Raw genomic sequence first — 12,822 nt, 5'->3', positions numbered from 1 at the left:
GGATTTGGGGATTTTGGGATTTTGGGATGCACAGACCAAGCGAAGGCCAAATGGTTTAGATAAAAAAAAGGAGTTTATTCAAGTTGTTTATAAAAAAGTAATTATTAATTCAAGGTGCTTATTAATTCAAGGTATTTATTGTTTCTTTATTACAGATGTTTATGATGGGTATTTTGTAATTAAAGGCATTAATTACAGGCATTAATTAAAGGCATTTACTGCTGTCCCTACAGGGCGTTACAAGGCCACGGGGCTGCAGGGCGCGCCCAGATTCCCATTGGGAATTCTGGTGCTGTATCCCAGTCTGGGGGCCGGGGACATTCCCAAAATCCCCCGAGGGTTTCCCGGTACATGTTGAGAAGGAATATTTGTCCTGCTAGGAATTCTGGAGCACTCGGGGAATGTTTATGGCTTCAAGGCAGCTGAGTTTCTCTGCTGTTCCTAATATTTCCCCCATTCCCACTGGGAACAGTTTGGGAATCTTTGGCTCAAGCCTGGTGGGTCCAGCCCAGATGGGTTTTTGGGATGGCGGTCAGGGGGTTTTTGGGATTCCTGCAGCATTCCAGGGACTTGGAGGTGCTCAGAATGCTCCTACAGGGATAAAACCCAGGAATTATTCCCCATCCAAGGCTGTGGGTCCATCCCAATCCTCTGTCCCATCCGTGTCCCCCATTCCCAGGGATTTTATCCTTGGATCCCTCCCTGGTGGCAGCCGTGGTGGCTCTGGGGCAGGATTGTCACCGCTGTCACCTCCTGTGGCCACCCTCGGATCCGGGCAGGGAAAAAAGCAGGAAGTGGCACTTTGGGACAGCCACGAATTGGTGGCAGATCCCGGCTGGATCCCGGCTGGATCAGCCCCACGTTCCCTGAGCTCCTCCAGGAGCGGGAATGGCAAGGGCTGGACCACCCGCCCCGGGCCTGTGGTGGCCCCGTCAGGCTCCGGAGCGCTCCCGGATGCCAGAAGCTCAGCAAAGGCACTACGAGAGGAAAAAACTACGGAAAAACGGGAATCCCGAGGCGCCGCTCGCCCTTCACCACAGCAGCAGCCCCAGAGCCAGCGGCAGAATTCCCAGGCGGAATTCCCGGGCTCCCGCACCGCTGCGGGCCTGGCCGGACACGCGGTAGACGATGACCAACTTGTCGCCCATCCCGGACGGGTCCAGCTCGTCGCCCTTGGCGCAGCTGTGCCCGCCGGGGTGCCCGGCCTGGGGGTCGTCGCGGGGCAGCTCCTCGGCCGGGTTGGCCGAGCCGGCCAGCGCCACGTTGACGGACACGTCCCTCGTCCCCACGTCGTTGACCGCCAGGCAGGTGTAGGTGCCCTCATCCTCCTTGCCGAAGTCGGGGATGGCCATGGTGCCGTTCTTGAAGGCCAGGAAGCGCTGCCGGCCCGCCTTGGCGCCGCCGTCGCGCGCCACCGTGGGCCCGTGGATGTCCACGCGGCGGCCGGCCGTGCGGATCTGCCAGCGGATCTCCGGCGGGGGGCTGCCGGCCACGCTGCAGTGCAGGGTCAGCGTCAGCCCGTCGCGGGGGCCGGCGGCGGCCGGGCCGGACAGGTAGGTGAGCTGGGCCGAGGGCGGCACGCAGAGCGCGCCGGGGATGTCGGTGACCGGCCGGCCCCGCAGCCGCGCGGGCGCGGCGCACAGCGTGGAGCCGGCCCTGGAGAGCACCACCGAGGTGCCGTGCGCCCACTCCTTGAGCCAGAAGAGCTTGCAGGAGCAGTTGAAGGGGTTGTGGAAGAGCTGCAGCTGGGCCAGCGCCGGCAGCCCCTCGAAGGTGCCGCGGGCCAGCGTGGCCAGCTCGTTGTCGTTGAGCCACAGCGAGCGCAGCTCCCGCAGGCCGGCCAGCGCGCCGCGCGGCACCGCGGCCAGCCGGTTGTTGCTGAGCTTGAGGATCTGCAGCGCGCTGAGGTTGCGCAGGTCCTGCCAGGGGAAATCCGCCAGCCGGTTGTGGCTCAGGTCCAGGTTCTTGAGGTGCGGCAGGGCGGCGAAGGCGCCGGGCTCCACCGAGGAGATGTGGTTGTAGCCCAGCCACAGCGACTGCAGCTCGGGCACCTCGGCCAGCGAGGCGCGGCCCAGGTGGCCCAGGCGGTTGGCGGAGAGCGTGAGGATGGTGACGTTGGGGGACAGGCCCCGCGGGACGTCCCGCAGCTCGCGGTAGGCGCACTCGGCCAGCAGCCGCCCGTTCTTCTTGGTGGAGCAGGAGCAGGGCGCGGGACAGGCCAGGCCTGGGGACAGCAGTGTCACCAGCGCCAGGGCGCCCAGCAGCGGCCTCATCCTCGCGTCCTGCTGGGAGCAGAGATGGGAATGAGCCCGGCCAAACAGCCGGGATGGGAAACGATTCCAGCTGGCAAAAGCGGTTTGGGAGATCCCCTAAATCCCGGCCCGAGCAGGGGAGTTCCCCCTCTCCCCCTCGAGCTTGTCCTTCCCCCTCTGGAAAACCTTTTCCGGGTTTGGGATGGAATGTTTGGGATGAGGAGCGGGAGCCGGGGGGTTCCGGGTTCCTGAGGAGGAACAGAGCCGCCGCAGCTCTTTCCCAACCAGCCTTCCCATAAATCTCGGAATTTTTGGGATTTCCAGCGGGCTCGCAGAGCGTGTCATGGAAAAAACCCGGCGCCTCTCTCAGCCAGGGGCTGCGGGGTCCCCGCGGCCGCTGGAATTCTTGGGAAGGGAATTTTTCCCAACTTAACTCCTCATTCCCCTCTCCGTGACTTTTCCAGGGCACTCCAGAGGTTCGTTCCTGCTCGGAATTCCCAGCAGCTGGCAGCCAGACCCCTTTGTCTGAGCCTGGCAAGCGAATTCCCCTGCCCTCCATTCCCAGCCCTGCCATTCCCAGCGGGAATGCTCGGGAATAAACCCCATCGGGACCTGAGGGGTGGCAAAGGCACCCCGCTGGCTCTGGGGGAGCTCCAGGTGACATTTTGGGGTGCTCAGGGAGGGACAGACCCCATCTCCCGGGGACTGGGGAGGGGAATCTTGGAATTTTTTCCCCCCTGGAGCTGCGGGTGGCATCCCACCCCTTTTCCAGAGCCCCCCCGGGGCTCCCCCACCGCCTCCCGGCGCATTCCAGAGCCGTGAATAACCGCCCTGCCTCCTTCCTTCCCTCCTTTCCCGGAGTTTTTTCCCGATTTTCCCCGTTTTTCCCCGCTCCAGCCCCGCTCCCCGGGCCCGCTGCCCCCGCCCCGTCACCGCCGGTGGAGCCCCGGTGTCCCCGCTCCGCTGGACTCGGCCCCGCCGCTCCCGGGCCCTCCTCGGCTTCTCCTCCTCCTCCTCCTCCTCCTCCCGGCCCGTCCCCTCCCCGTCCCCCGGGCCCGGATTGTTTTCCATGGCACCGACCCGCGCCCGCCCGCGGGGCCCGTCCTCGGCTCCTCCAAAATCCCCTGAAACCCCTTAGCACACACCCCTGAGCCCCAAATCCCCTAAAAAACCATCATCCCAAATCCCTGCCCCCCAAAAATTCCCTAAAACCCGTTAACACACACCCCTGAGAGCAAAATCCCCTGAAAAATTGTCACCCCAAATCCCTGTCCCCCAAAATCCCCTAAAACCTGTTAGCACACACCCCTGAGAGCAAAATCCCCTGAAAAATTGTCACCCCAAATCCCTGCCCCCCCAAAATCCCCTAAAACCCGTGATCCCACACCCGTGAGCCCCAAATCCTCTAAAAAACCATTATCCCAAATCCCTGCCCCCCAAATCCCCTGAAAAACCGTCACCCCAAATCCCCGCCCCCCAAAATCCCCTAAAACCCGTTAACACACACCCCTGAGCCCGAAATCCCCTAAAAAACTGTCACCCCAAATCCCTGCCCCCCAAAATTCCCTAAAAAACCATCATCCCAAATCCCCGCCCCCCCAAATCCCCTAAAACCCGTGATCCCACACCCGTGAGCCCCAAAATCCTCTAAAAAACCATTATCCCAAATTCCTGTCCCCCAAAATGCCCTAAAACCCCATCACCCTACACCCCTGCCCCCCCAAATCCCCTAAAACCTTGTCACCCCACATCCCTGCCCCCCAAAATCAATCTTAAAACCCCGTTACCTCAATTCCCTGCCCCAAAACATCCTAAATCACATCACCCCACATCTCTGCCCCCCAAAATCCGCGAAACACCCCTCAGCCCAATTTTCTGACCCCCCAAATCCCCTAAAACCCCATCACCCCAATTTCCTGTCCCACAGAATCTCCTAAACCCCGTCACCACAATTCCCTGCCCCTCCAAATCCCATAAAAGCCCATCACCCCAATTCCTCGTACCCCAAAATCACCTAAAACCTTGTTACCCCACACCCCTAACCCCCAAAAACCTCATCACCCCACACTTCTGCCCCCAAAATCCCCTAAAACCCCATTCCCCGTACCCCTTCCCCCCAAAAACCTGTCACTCCACACCTCTGACCCCCCAAAATCCCCTAAAACCCCATTCCCCCACACTCTTGCTCCCCCAAATCCCCCAAAACCTCTCCCCCCACACCCCTACCCCACAAAATCCCATAAAACCCCATCCACCCACAGCTCTGCACCCCAAAATCCCCTAAAACCCCATCACCCCAATTCCCTGTCCCCCCAAATCCCCCCAAACCTCTCCCCCCACACCCCTGACCCCCAAATCCCCTAAATTCTTGTCCCCCCTCCAAACCCTTGATCCCCAAAATCCCCCAAAGCCCCGCTTGGGGACACGGGGTGGGGACAGCGTTTGGGGACAGGGGGTGGGGAAAGGGTTTGGGGTCAGGATTTGGGGTCAGGGTTTGGGCTCAGGGACTGGGGGCAGCGTTTGGGGTCAGGGTTTGGGGTCAGGGGGTGGGGAAAGGATTTGAGGACAGCCTTTGGGGACAGGGGGTGGGCACAGGGTCTGGGGACAGGATTTGGGGTCAAGCTTTGGCTTCAAGGCTTTGGGAACGGGGTTCGGGGACAGGATTTGGGGACAGGGGGTGGAGACTGGCTTTGGGGACAGGAGATGGGGACAGGGTTTGGGGTCAGGCTTTGGGGACAGAGAGTGGGGACAGGATTTGGGGACAGGGGGCAGAGACTGGCTTTGGGGACAAGGTTTGGGGACAGGGTTTGGGGACAGGGAGTGGGGACAGGGTTTGGGGACATCATTTGGGGACAGGCTTTGGGGACACAGGGTGGCAGGGTGACCCCACAGAGGGGTTGTGGGACCGGGGCTGGATCGGGAGGGAGGAGGAAATTCCCGAATCCAGGAATGGCACCGGGGATGGCACCGGGGATGGCACCGGGGATGGCACCGGGGATGTCCCCAAGGGCCACCTCCTCATGTCCCTGCGGAGAATTCCTGAGAAAAGGCCGGAAAATCGGGATTGTGGGGATTTCATCCTGCAGACCCCACACGGGAATGGGAACGGGAATGGTCCCTGTCCTCCCCAAACTGGTCAAACTGGGACATTCCCGACTGGTCAAACTGGGAATTCCCAATTGGGTTGTACTGGGCTAATCCCAACTGGTCAAACTGGGAATTCCCAACTGGTCAAACTGGGAATTCCCAACTGGTCAAACTGGGACATTCCCGACTGGTCAAACTGGGACATTCCCAACTGGTCAAACTGGGAATTCCCAATTGGGTCGTACTTGGCTAATCCCAACTGGTCAAACTGGGAATTCCCAGCTGGTCAAACTGGGACATTCTCAACTGATCAAATTGGGAAATTCCTGATTGCTCAAACTGGAAAATTCCCAGTTGGGTCGTACTGGGCCAATCCCAAGAGGTCAAACTGGGAAATTCCTGAATGGTCAAACTGGGACATTTCTGACTGGTCAAACTGGGAAATTCCCAAATGTCCCAAACTAGGACATTCCCAACTGGGCCATCCCAACTGGGCCATTCCAACTGGTCAAACTGGGAAATTCCCAGCTCTTCAAACTGGGACATTCATGACTGGTCAAACTGGAACATTCCCAACTGGTCAAACTGGGACATTCCCAGTAGGGTCATACTGGGCCTGCCCATCCCAACTGGTCAAACTGGGACATTCCCAACTGGTCAAACTGGGATATTCCTGACTGGTCAAGCTGGGACATTCCAGCTGGTCAAACTGGGACATTCCCAACTGCTTGGACTGGGAATTCCTGACTGGTCAAACTGGGACATTCCAACTGGTCAAACTGGGATATTCCCAACTGGTCAAACTGGGATGTTCCTGACTGGTCAAACTGGGATATTCCCAACTAGTCAAACTGGGATGTTCCTGACTGGTCAAACTGGGATATTCCTGACTGGTCAAACTGGGACATTCCCAACTGGTCAAACTGGGAATTCCTGACTGGTCAAACTGGGACATTCCCAGTTGGGTCATACTGGGCCCACCCATCCCGACTGGTCAAACTGGGATATTCCTGACTGGTCAAACTGGGATATTCCTGACTGGTCAAACTGGGATGTTCCTGACTGGTCAAACTGGGACATTCCCAACTGGTCAAACTGGGATGTTCCTGACTGGTCAAACTGGGACATTCCCGACTGGTCAAACTGGGATGTTCCTGACTAGTCAAACTGGGATGTTCCTGACTGGTCAAACTGGGACATTCCCAACTGGTCAAACTGGGATGTTCCTGACTGGTCAAACTGGGACATTCCCGACTGGTCAAACTGGGATGTTCCTGACTAGTCAAACTGGGATGTTCCTGACTGGTCAAACTGGGATATTCCCAGCTGGTCAAACTGGGACATTCCAACTGGTCAAACTGGGACATTCCCAGATGGTCAAACTGGGACATTCCCACTGCAGGGCTGGAATTCCCTCCAGACCTCTCCGCTCATTCCAGCCATGGGGATAAAGCCAGAGGATTTTTGGGAGTTCTATGGATGCTTTAACCATTCCCAGCAGGAATTTTTTCCAGGAAAAATGCAAATCCCCGCCCCCCTTTATTTGTGGCCTCCTGGAGAGCAGCAAATCCCCGCCTCAATCCCGGATTCCCGGGAATCCGTGGATCCCTAATTAAAGGCAGCTGCAATGATTGTTCTTTTTCCATTCCCGCCGTGACTCCCGAGCGCGGCGCTCAATTATGGGAACGTCCACAATTATGGGAATATCAACAATAATGGGAATGTCAGCAATTATGGGAATATCCATAATTAATTATGGGAATATCAACAATCATGGGAACGTCAACAATTGTGAGAATATCCACAATTAATTATGGAAATGGCAACAATTATGGGAATGTAAACAATGATGGGAATATCCAGGCTCTGCCAGGCAGATCCGAACACCTGGAGCAGCCTCAGACTCCCGGGATTTTGGGGGGATTTTGGGGGGATTTTGGAGGGATTTGGGCAATTTTTCCCCTGGAGAAAGGAATGTTGGATGGCGGGGGGGGATTTCGTCGGTGGGATGGGATTGGGAGCAGAAATCCAGCGGGAATTTTGGGATCAGTGCTGGGAGTGCTTGGGAACCGAGGTGGCACTGGCAGGGAGAGGAGTTTGGGGAGAAAAAAAGGCAAAAAAGCGTGAGGTTTGGGGTGTTTTTTTACAAAAACAGAGAGGTGGGGATTGTAGAAATTCCACCAAAAATTAAATACACTACAGGAAAAATGATAAATAAAAGATATCTGAAATGACAGAAATCATATCTAAAATGATAAAAACATCTCTAAAATGATAGAAAGCATATCTAAAATTACATAAAAATGATACAAATTATAATTAAAATTATAGAGAATGATCTGGAAAACGACAGAAAATGATCCATGAAACGATGGAAAACACACATCCGTGGGATGTTTCCTTGCTCCAGCGGATTCCGATGCTCACCGGGGGAAAATGGAATTCCTTTTTTTTTCCCCTCCGGAGTGAATTTATAGGGAAGATTTAATAGATTTGGGCGATTCCGCTGGCACGCAAACGCGATTTCCGCGCCTGCTTTATGGCCGGAAAAAATGAACTGATGTTTTTACGCTATTAAAGAATGCGGTAAAACACATAAAAGGAGGCGGCTGCGGCGGTGCCACCTCCCGGCTGTCCCCTCCCCGCCCTGGGGACACAATCGCGGCTTTTCCCCCCAAGCACGGAGGCGGCTCCACTTTCAATCCCTTTTATTGACTCGTCACGGACAGAAGCGCGCAGAGAAAGCGCCCGCGGCTCTGCGCGGCACCGGGGCCAGCGGCCAGCGGGCTGGCGGCCACCGGGGCCACCGCGGCCACCTCGGCCGGCTCCGGGCGCGTCTGCGGCACACACACTTGGCTACAAGGCTACTCTACCCAAAACACACCGAGGGGAGGGGACGGGGACCGGGAATCGGGGAGCGGGGACCGGCATTGGGGAGCGGGGAGCCCTCGGCGCCTCGGGGGCGCGGAGCTGTCCCGGTGAGGCCGGTGCTGAACGGGGAGAGCGGGACCCACCGGGAACGGGAGCGGCGGGGAGCGCCGGGACCCACCGGGAACGGGAGCGGCGGGGAGCGGGAGCACCAAATCCATCGGAGGCTGGAGAGAACCGCCCGGGAGTGCCGGGGACCGGGAATGTCGGCACTCGCCGGGGAAAATCGGGATGCGCCGGAGCGCGGTGGGCACCCACCGGGGAGCGGCGGGGACACACCGGGGAGCGGCGGGGACAGCTCCGGGCTCGACAGGAGAGAACCGGGCAGCAGAGGGGACTCACCGGGCGCCGAGGAGCGGCGGGGACTGAACCGATTCCCGCAAAGAGAATTTGGGGCTATGGGGCTTGTTGCTTTTAGCCGTTTTCTCGGGTTTTTTTCGTTTTTTTCCTTGGGGGGGAAGGAAAACCCGGGGGTGGCGGGCGGCGGAGGGAGGCAGGGGAGAGGGAATCGTTGTTGCCGCCGAGCCGGCAGCGAGCACCGCCGGTGCCCGAAATGGAAACGAAATCGTGGGAGGCTCATCCCGGCAGCACCGGGCGAGAAGGGGAAGGGGAGGGAGGAGGAGGAGGGAGAGGAGAGGCGGGGGTGGCTCCGCTCCTTCCCGGAGGTTTCTCCCCGGGCGAAGCGGGGGTGGGCAGCGGGGCCGGGGCTCGGGGCTCAGCGGGGCCGCTGCCGGTAGTTGCCGTTGATCTCCGGGGAGATGGTGACGGCCTCGGCGCCCAGCGGCAGCTTGTCGCTGTACTCGGAGCGCACCTCGAACTCCTCGGCGCCGCCCTTGGACTGCGACTCCGCCATGGAGCTGGCGGCCACGCTCTCCTCCCGCTCCAGCTCCGCCGCGCCTTCCCCCTCCCTCCCGCGCCGCCACCGCGCTCCTTCTTCATCCCCCGCCTCCTCCTCCTCCTCTTCCTCCTCCTCGGCCTCGGCCTCGCCGGGACCGAAGTTCTTCTCGGACTCCAGGTAGGAGGCGCGGGGGTCGAAGTCAGCGGCCATGCGCTTCTCCATCTGGTCGGGGTTCTGCGCCTTCATGATCAGCTTGTAGGGCTTGGCCTGCAGCTTGGCGAGCAGGTGGCACCACGTGGCGCCCAGCAGCGGCAGCGTGGCCAGCAGCAGCAGGAAGATGCTGACCACCACGATGATGATGAGCGACGGGATCTCCTTCTTGGTGGTGAACACCACCTGCACCCGGCACTCCTCGCCCGGCGAGCTCAGGCACACCGAGTAGTTGGTGCCGGGGCTCAGGCCCTGGAACCAGTACGAGTTCACGCCGGCCTCGATCTGCGACCACTGCAGCAGGGCGTGGCCCTGGCGGCCCTGCTGGCACAGGTAGAGCACGCCCAGGTGGCCCCCGCCGGGCTGGGTGGGCGTCAGCTGCACGCGGGCGTCGCGCTCGGCCACGTCCAGGGCGATGACGCCCAGCTCGAAGCTGTGCCGCTTGAAGTCGCCGCTCTGGTTGAAGGCGTGGTTGGAGATGTACTTGGAGCCGCCCGCCGAGGCCCCGCACTTCTTCTCCAGGCCCGGCGGCTCCAACGGGACCCGGCCCCGGCCCTCAGGCTCCGGCCCCGCCGCCGAGCCGGGCCGGCTCTGCCGGGTGGGGCCCAGCGCTTTGCCCCTCTCCTCCGGGGTCAGCACGCTGTTCTTGGCCGCCTCGGCGTCGGGTTTCTTGTCGCCCGGCTGCCCCTTGCCGCCCAGCGGGTCCCCCCCGGCCGCCGGCGGGTACTTCTGCGCGCCCGCCACGGCCACGCTGACCGAGGAGTGGTTGCTGCCCACCTCGTTGGTGGCCACGCAGGTGTAGGTGCCCTCCTCGCGCTTGCTCAGCTGCGGGATCACCAAGGTGCCGTTCTTGAACGCCACGAAGCGCTCGGGCTCGGGGCGCGGCTCCTCCTTGGCCGCGCTCTCGGGGCCGCTGCCGCCGAGCTCCAGGCTCTGGCCGGCCGTGCGGATCTTCCAGCGCAGCTCGGGCGGCGGCGAGCCGCTGGCGGCGCAGTGCAGGCTCAGCGTGGAGCCGTCGGGCAGCTCGGCCGCGTCCAGCTCGGGCGAGAGGGCGATGCTGACGGCGGGCGCGGCGCAGCGCAGCTCGGGCAGCTTGGCCAGCGGCACGCCGCGCAGGCGCTCGGGCAGCGCGCAGGCGATGGACTCCTTCTCGGGGATGGAGATGAGCGTGCTCTCCATCCAGCGCTTCAGCCAGCGCAGCGCGCAGGAGCACTCGAAGGGGTTGTTGTAGATCTGCAGGTGCGACAGCGAGCCCAGCGAGTCGAAGATGCCCTCGGCCAGCGTGGCGAAGCGGTTGTTGTTGATGCGCAGCGAGCGCAGGTCCTTGAGCGTGCGGAAGGCGTCGGGCGGCACCAGCGCCATGCGGTTGTTGTTCATCTTGAGCAGCTGCAGCGCGCTGAGGTTGCGCAGGTCCCGCCAGGGGAACTCCACGATCTGGTTGTGGCTGATGTCCAGGTTCTTGAGCTGCGCCAGCACGGCCAGCGCGCCGGGCTCGATGGTGGCGATCTCGTTGTGCGCCAGCCACAGCGAGCTCACCTGGGTCACCTCGGCGAAGGCGCCGCGGGGCAGCGAGCTGATCTTGTTGGCCGACAGGCTCAGCGTGGTCACGTTGGAGGGCAGCCCCGCGGGCACGGCCTGCAGCTCCTTGTAGGCGCAGTCGGCGAACTGGTGCGCGTACTTGTCCACGCAAGCGCACGGCTCCGGGCACGCCCGGCCCGAGCCCAGCAGGGCCGCCAGCAGCAGCGCCAGCAGCGGGGCCATGTCCCCCTGGCAGGGGACAGCGCGGGGCTCAGCGCCAGCGCGCCCCGGCCCCGCCCGGCGGCGGGAGGTGGAGGCGGCGGGGCCGCGCCCCATTGTCTGTGCCCGGCTCCCCCCGGCTGCCGCCCGCTGCCTCCCGCGCATCCCCTGCTCGCCCTCTCCCCCGCTTTCCTCCCCTTCCCGGCGGCTCTTCCCACCCTTCTCGCTCTCTTTTTCTCGGCTCCGTCAGGTTTTTCCTTCTCTCCTTCCCTGGCCGGCTCTTCCCACCCTTCTCACTCTCAGTTTCTCGTCTCAATCAGGTTTTTCCTTCTCCCTTTCCCACCTTTCTCACTCTCTATTTCCCGATTCAATCAGGTTTTCTTTCTCCTCTTCCCACCCTTCTCACTCTCTTTTTCCCGGCTGGATCACGTTTTTCCTTCTCCTTTTCCCACCCGTCTCACTCTCTATTTCCCGATTAAATCAGGTTTTCCTTCCCTCTCCCCCGGCCGGTTCTTTCCACCCTTCTCACTCTATTTCTCGTCTCAATCAGGTTTTTTCTTCTCCCTTTCCCACCCTTCTCACTCTCTATTTCTCGGCTCGATCAGGTTTTTCCTTCCCCCTTTCCCAGCCGGCTCTTCCCACCCTTCTCACTTTCTTTTCCCCGGCTCTATCAGGCTTTCCCTCCGCCACTCCCCCCGCGAAATAACCAACTAATTAACCTCCATTTTCTTTATCCTCTGCTTTCATCCCTCCTTCCCCAGTTATTTCTTTCGCTTCCCTCTGCTCTCCCTTCCCTCCAGCTCTCCCCTCCCTCTCTCCCCCGTCTCTCCCTACTTCATCCCCGCCCTATTCCCCCTCTCCTGTCGCCCTGTCCCCGCCACTCACCCTCTCCTAGGTGCCTCTCCGCCACCCTCAGCCCTTCCCGGCGCTCCTCATCCTCCTCCTGCCAGCCGGCCGAGGGGCGGGGGGACCGGGGGGACCCCGCCCGCTGCCCCCGCGCCTGCCGGGGCTGAGCTGCGAGCGGCGGCGGGGCCGTGCGGGCTCTGGGCTGCCGAGGCACAGCGAGAGGCAGCGATTTGCATTTCTGCCAGCCTCCCCCTCCGCCCGCTCGCCACCCCCTTCCTTCTCCCAGCCCACCACCCACCCACCCACCCAGCCGGTCGGCGCCGCCCGCGGCCGCTCCCGCACCGCCGGTACCCCCGAAAACGCAGAAATAACCCCCCAAAAAAGCGGAGGCGCCGGTGCTGCTCGGCCCGCGGGCGTTCTCCGCCGCTCCGCCGCCGCTGCGCCGATCCCGCTTTGCCCCGGAGCGGCGGCGATGCCGTCGGGGCGCGGCTCTCCCGTCCCGCCCGCGCACCCTCGGAGGATGGAGGCAGAGCAGGTCGGACTCTGCCGTGCTGCCATTCCCGATCCATGCGGGAATTCCAGGGGCGATGCCGGCCCGTGCGGGCGCTCAGCGCGCCTTGAGCCGGCAGGGAGGACGGGGACGGGAGCGGGGGGGACGCTGCTCCCGCGGGCCGCCCCGGGAGCGCTCCCCCCGCGGGAAAGCGGGATCCGCGGAGCGCGGTGTGCCCGGCCCCGGGCAGGAGCCATCGATCCGAGCGGGATCGATCCCGCCTCGCTCCCGCCCGCCGCTCCCGCTCCCGACCCCGATTCCTCAGTCCCCGCCCCGCGGCCGGGACCGGGGGCTCGGCGGGGACTGGGGGGGGAGAGCGGCTCCTGCCGGGGTCACCGACACGGCTGAGTCGCAACAGAGAGCGGCACCGCCCC

The 12,822-nt window shown here is 61.7% G+C and overlaps 2 protein-coding genes across 4 annotated transcripts; both read right to left on the bottom strand.

Annotated features, from left to right (window-relative positions):
- Positions 1–51: 51 nt before the first annotated feature.
- LOC135280903 (immunoglobulin superfamily containing leucine-rich repeat protein-like) lies at positions 52–3,566 on the bottom strand. Of its 2 annotated transcripts, none has more exons than XM_064389287.1 (2): positions 3,186–3,566; positions 52–2,285 (listed from the first exon to the last, which is right to left on the bottom strand). In XM_064389287.1, exons 1-2 carry the CDS (start codon positions 3,321–3,323, stop codon positions 1,032–1,034), a joined length of 1,392 nt encoding a protein of 463 aa, XP_064245357.1. In that variant the 5' UTR covers positions 3,324–3,566; the 3' UTR covers positions 52–1,031. The 2 variants fall into 2 exon arrangements, with proteins under 2 accessions (XP_064245357.1, XP_064245358.1); XM_064389288.1 differs by having other exon boundaries at positions 52–2,282.
- A 4,464-nt stretch (positions 3,567–8,030) lies between these two features.
- ISLR2 (immunoglobulin superfamily containing leucine rich repeat 2) lies at positions 8,031–12,078 on the bottom strand. 2 transcript variants are annotated; one of them, XM_064389280.1, is made up of 2 exons: positions 11,938–12,078; positions 8,031–11,082 (listed from the first exon to the last, which is right to left on the bottom strand). In XM_064389280.1, exon 2 carries the CDS (start codon positions 11,074–11,076, stop codon positions 8,983–8,985), a length of 2,094 nt encoding a protein of 697 aa, XP_064245350.1. In that variant the 5' UTR covers positions 11,077–11,082; positions 11,938–12,078; the 3' UTR covers positions 8,031–8,982. The 2 variants fall into 2 exon arrangements, with proteins under 2 accessions (XP_064245350.1, XP_064245349.1); XM_064389279.1 differs by lacking the exon at positions 11,938–12,078 and adding an exon at positions 11,573–11,868 and having other exon boundaries at positions 8,031–11,395.
- Between the last annotated feature and the right edge of the window lie 744 nt (positions 12,079–12,822).

The sequence above is a fragment of the Passer domesticus genome, chromosome 14 (assembly GCF_036417665.1).
Source record: "Passer domesticus isolate bPasDom1 chromosome 14, bPasDom1.hap1, whole genome shotgun sequence".
Lineage (NCBI taxonomy): Eukaryota > Metazoa > Chordata > Aves > Passeriformes > Passeridae > Passer > Passer domesticus.
The sequence above is the reverse complement of the archived record's forward strand: the minus strand, read 5'-3'. Positions and strand labels throughout refer to the sequence as shown.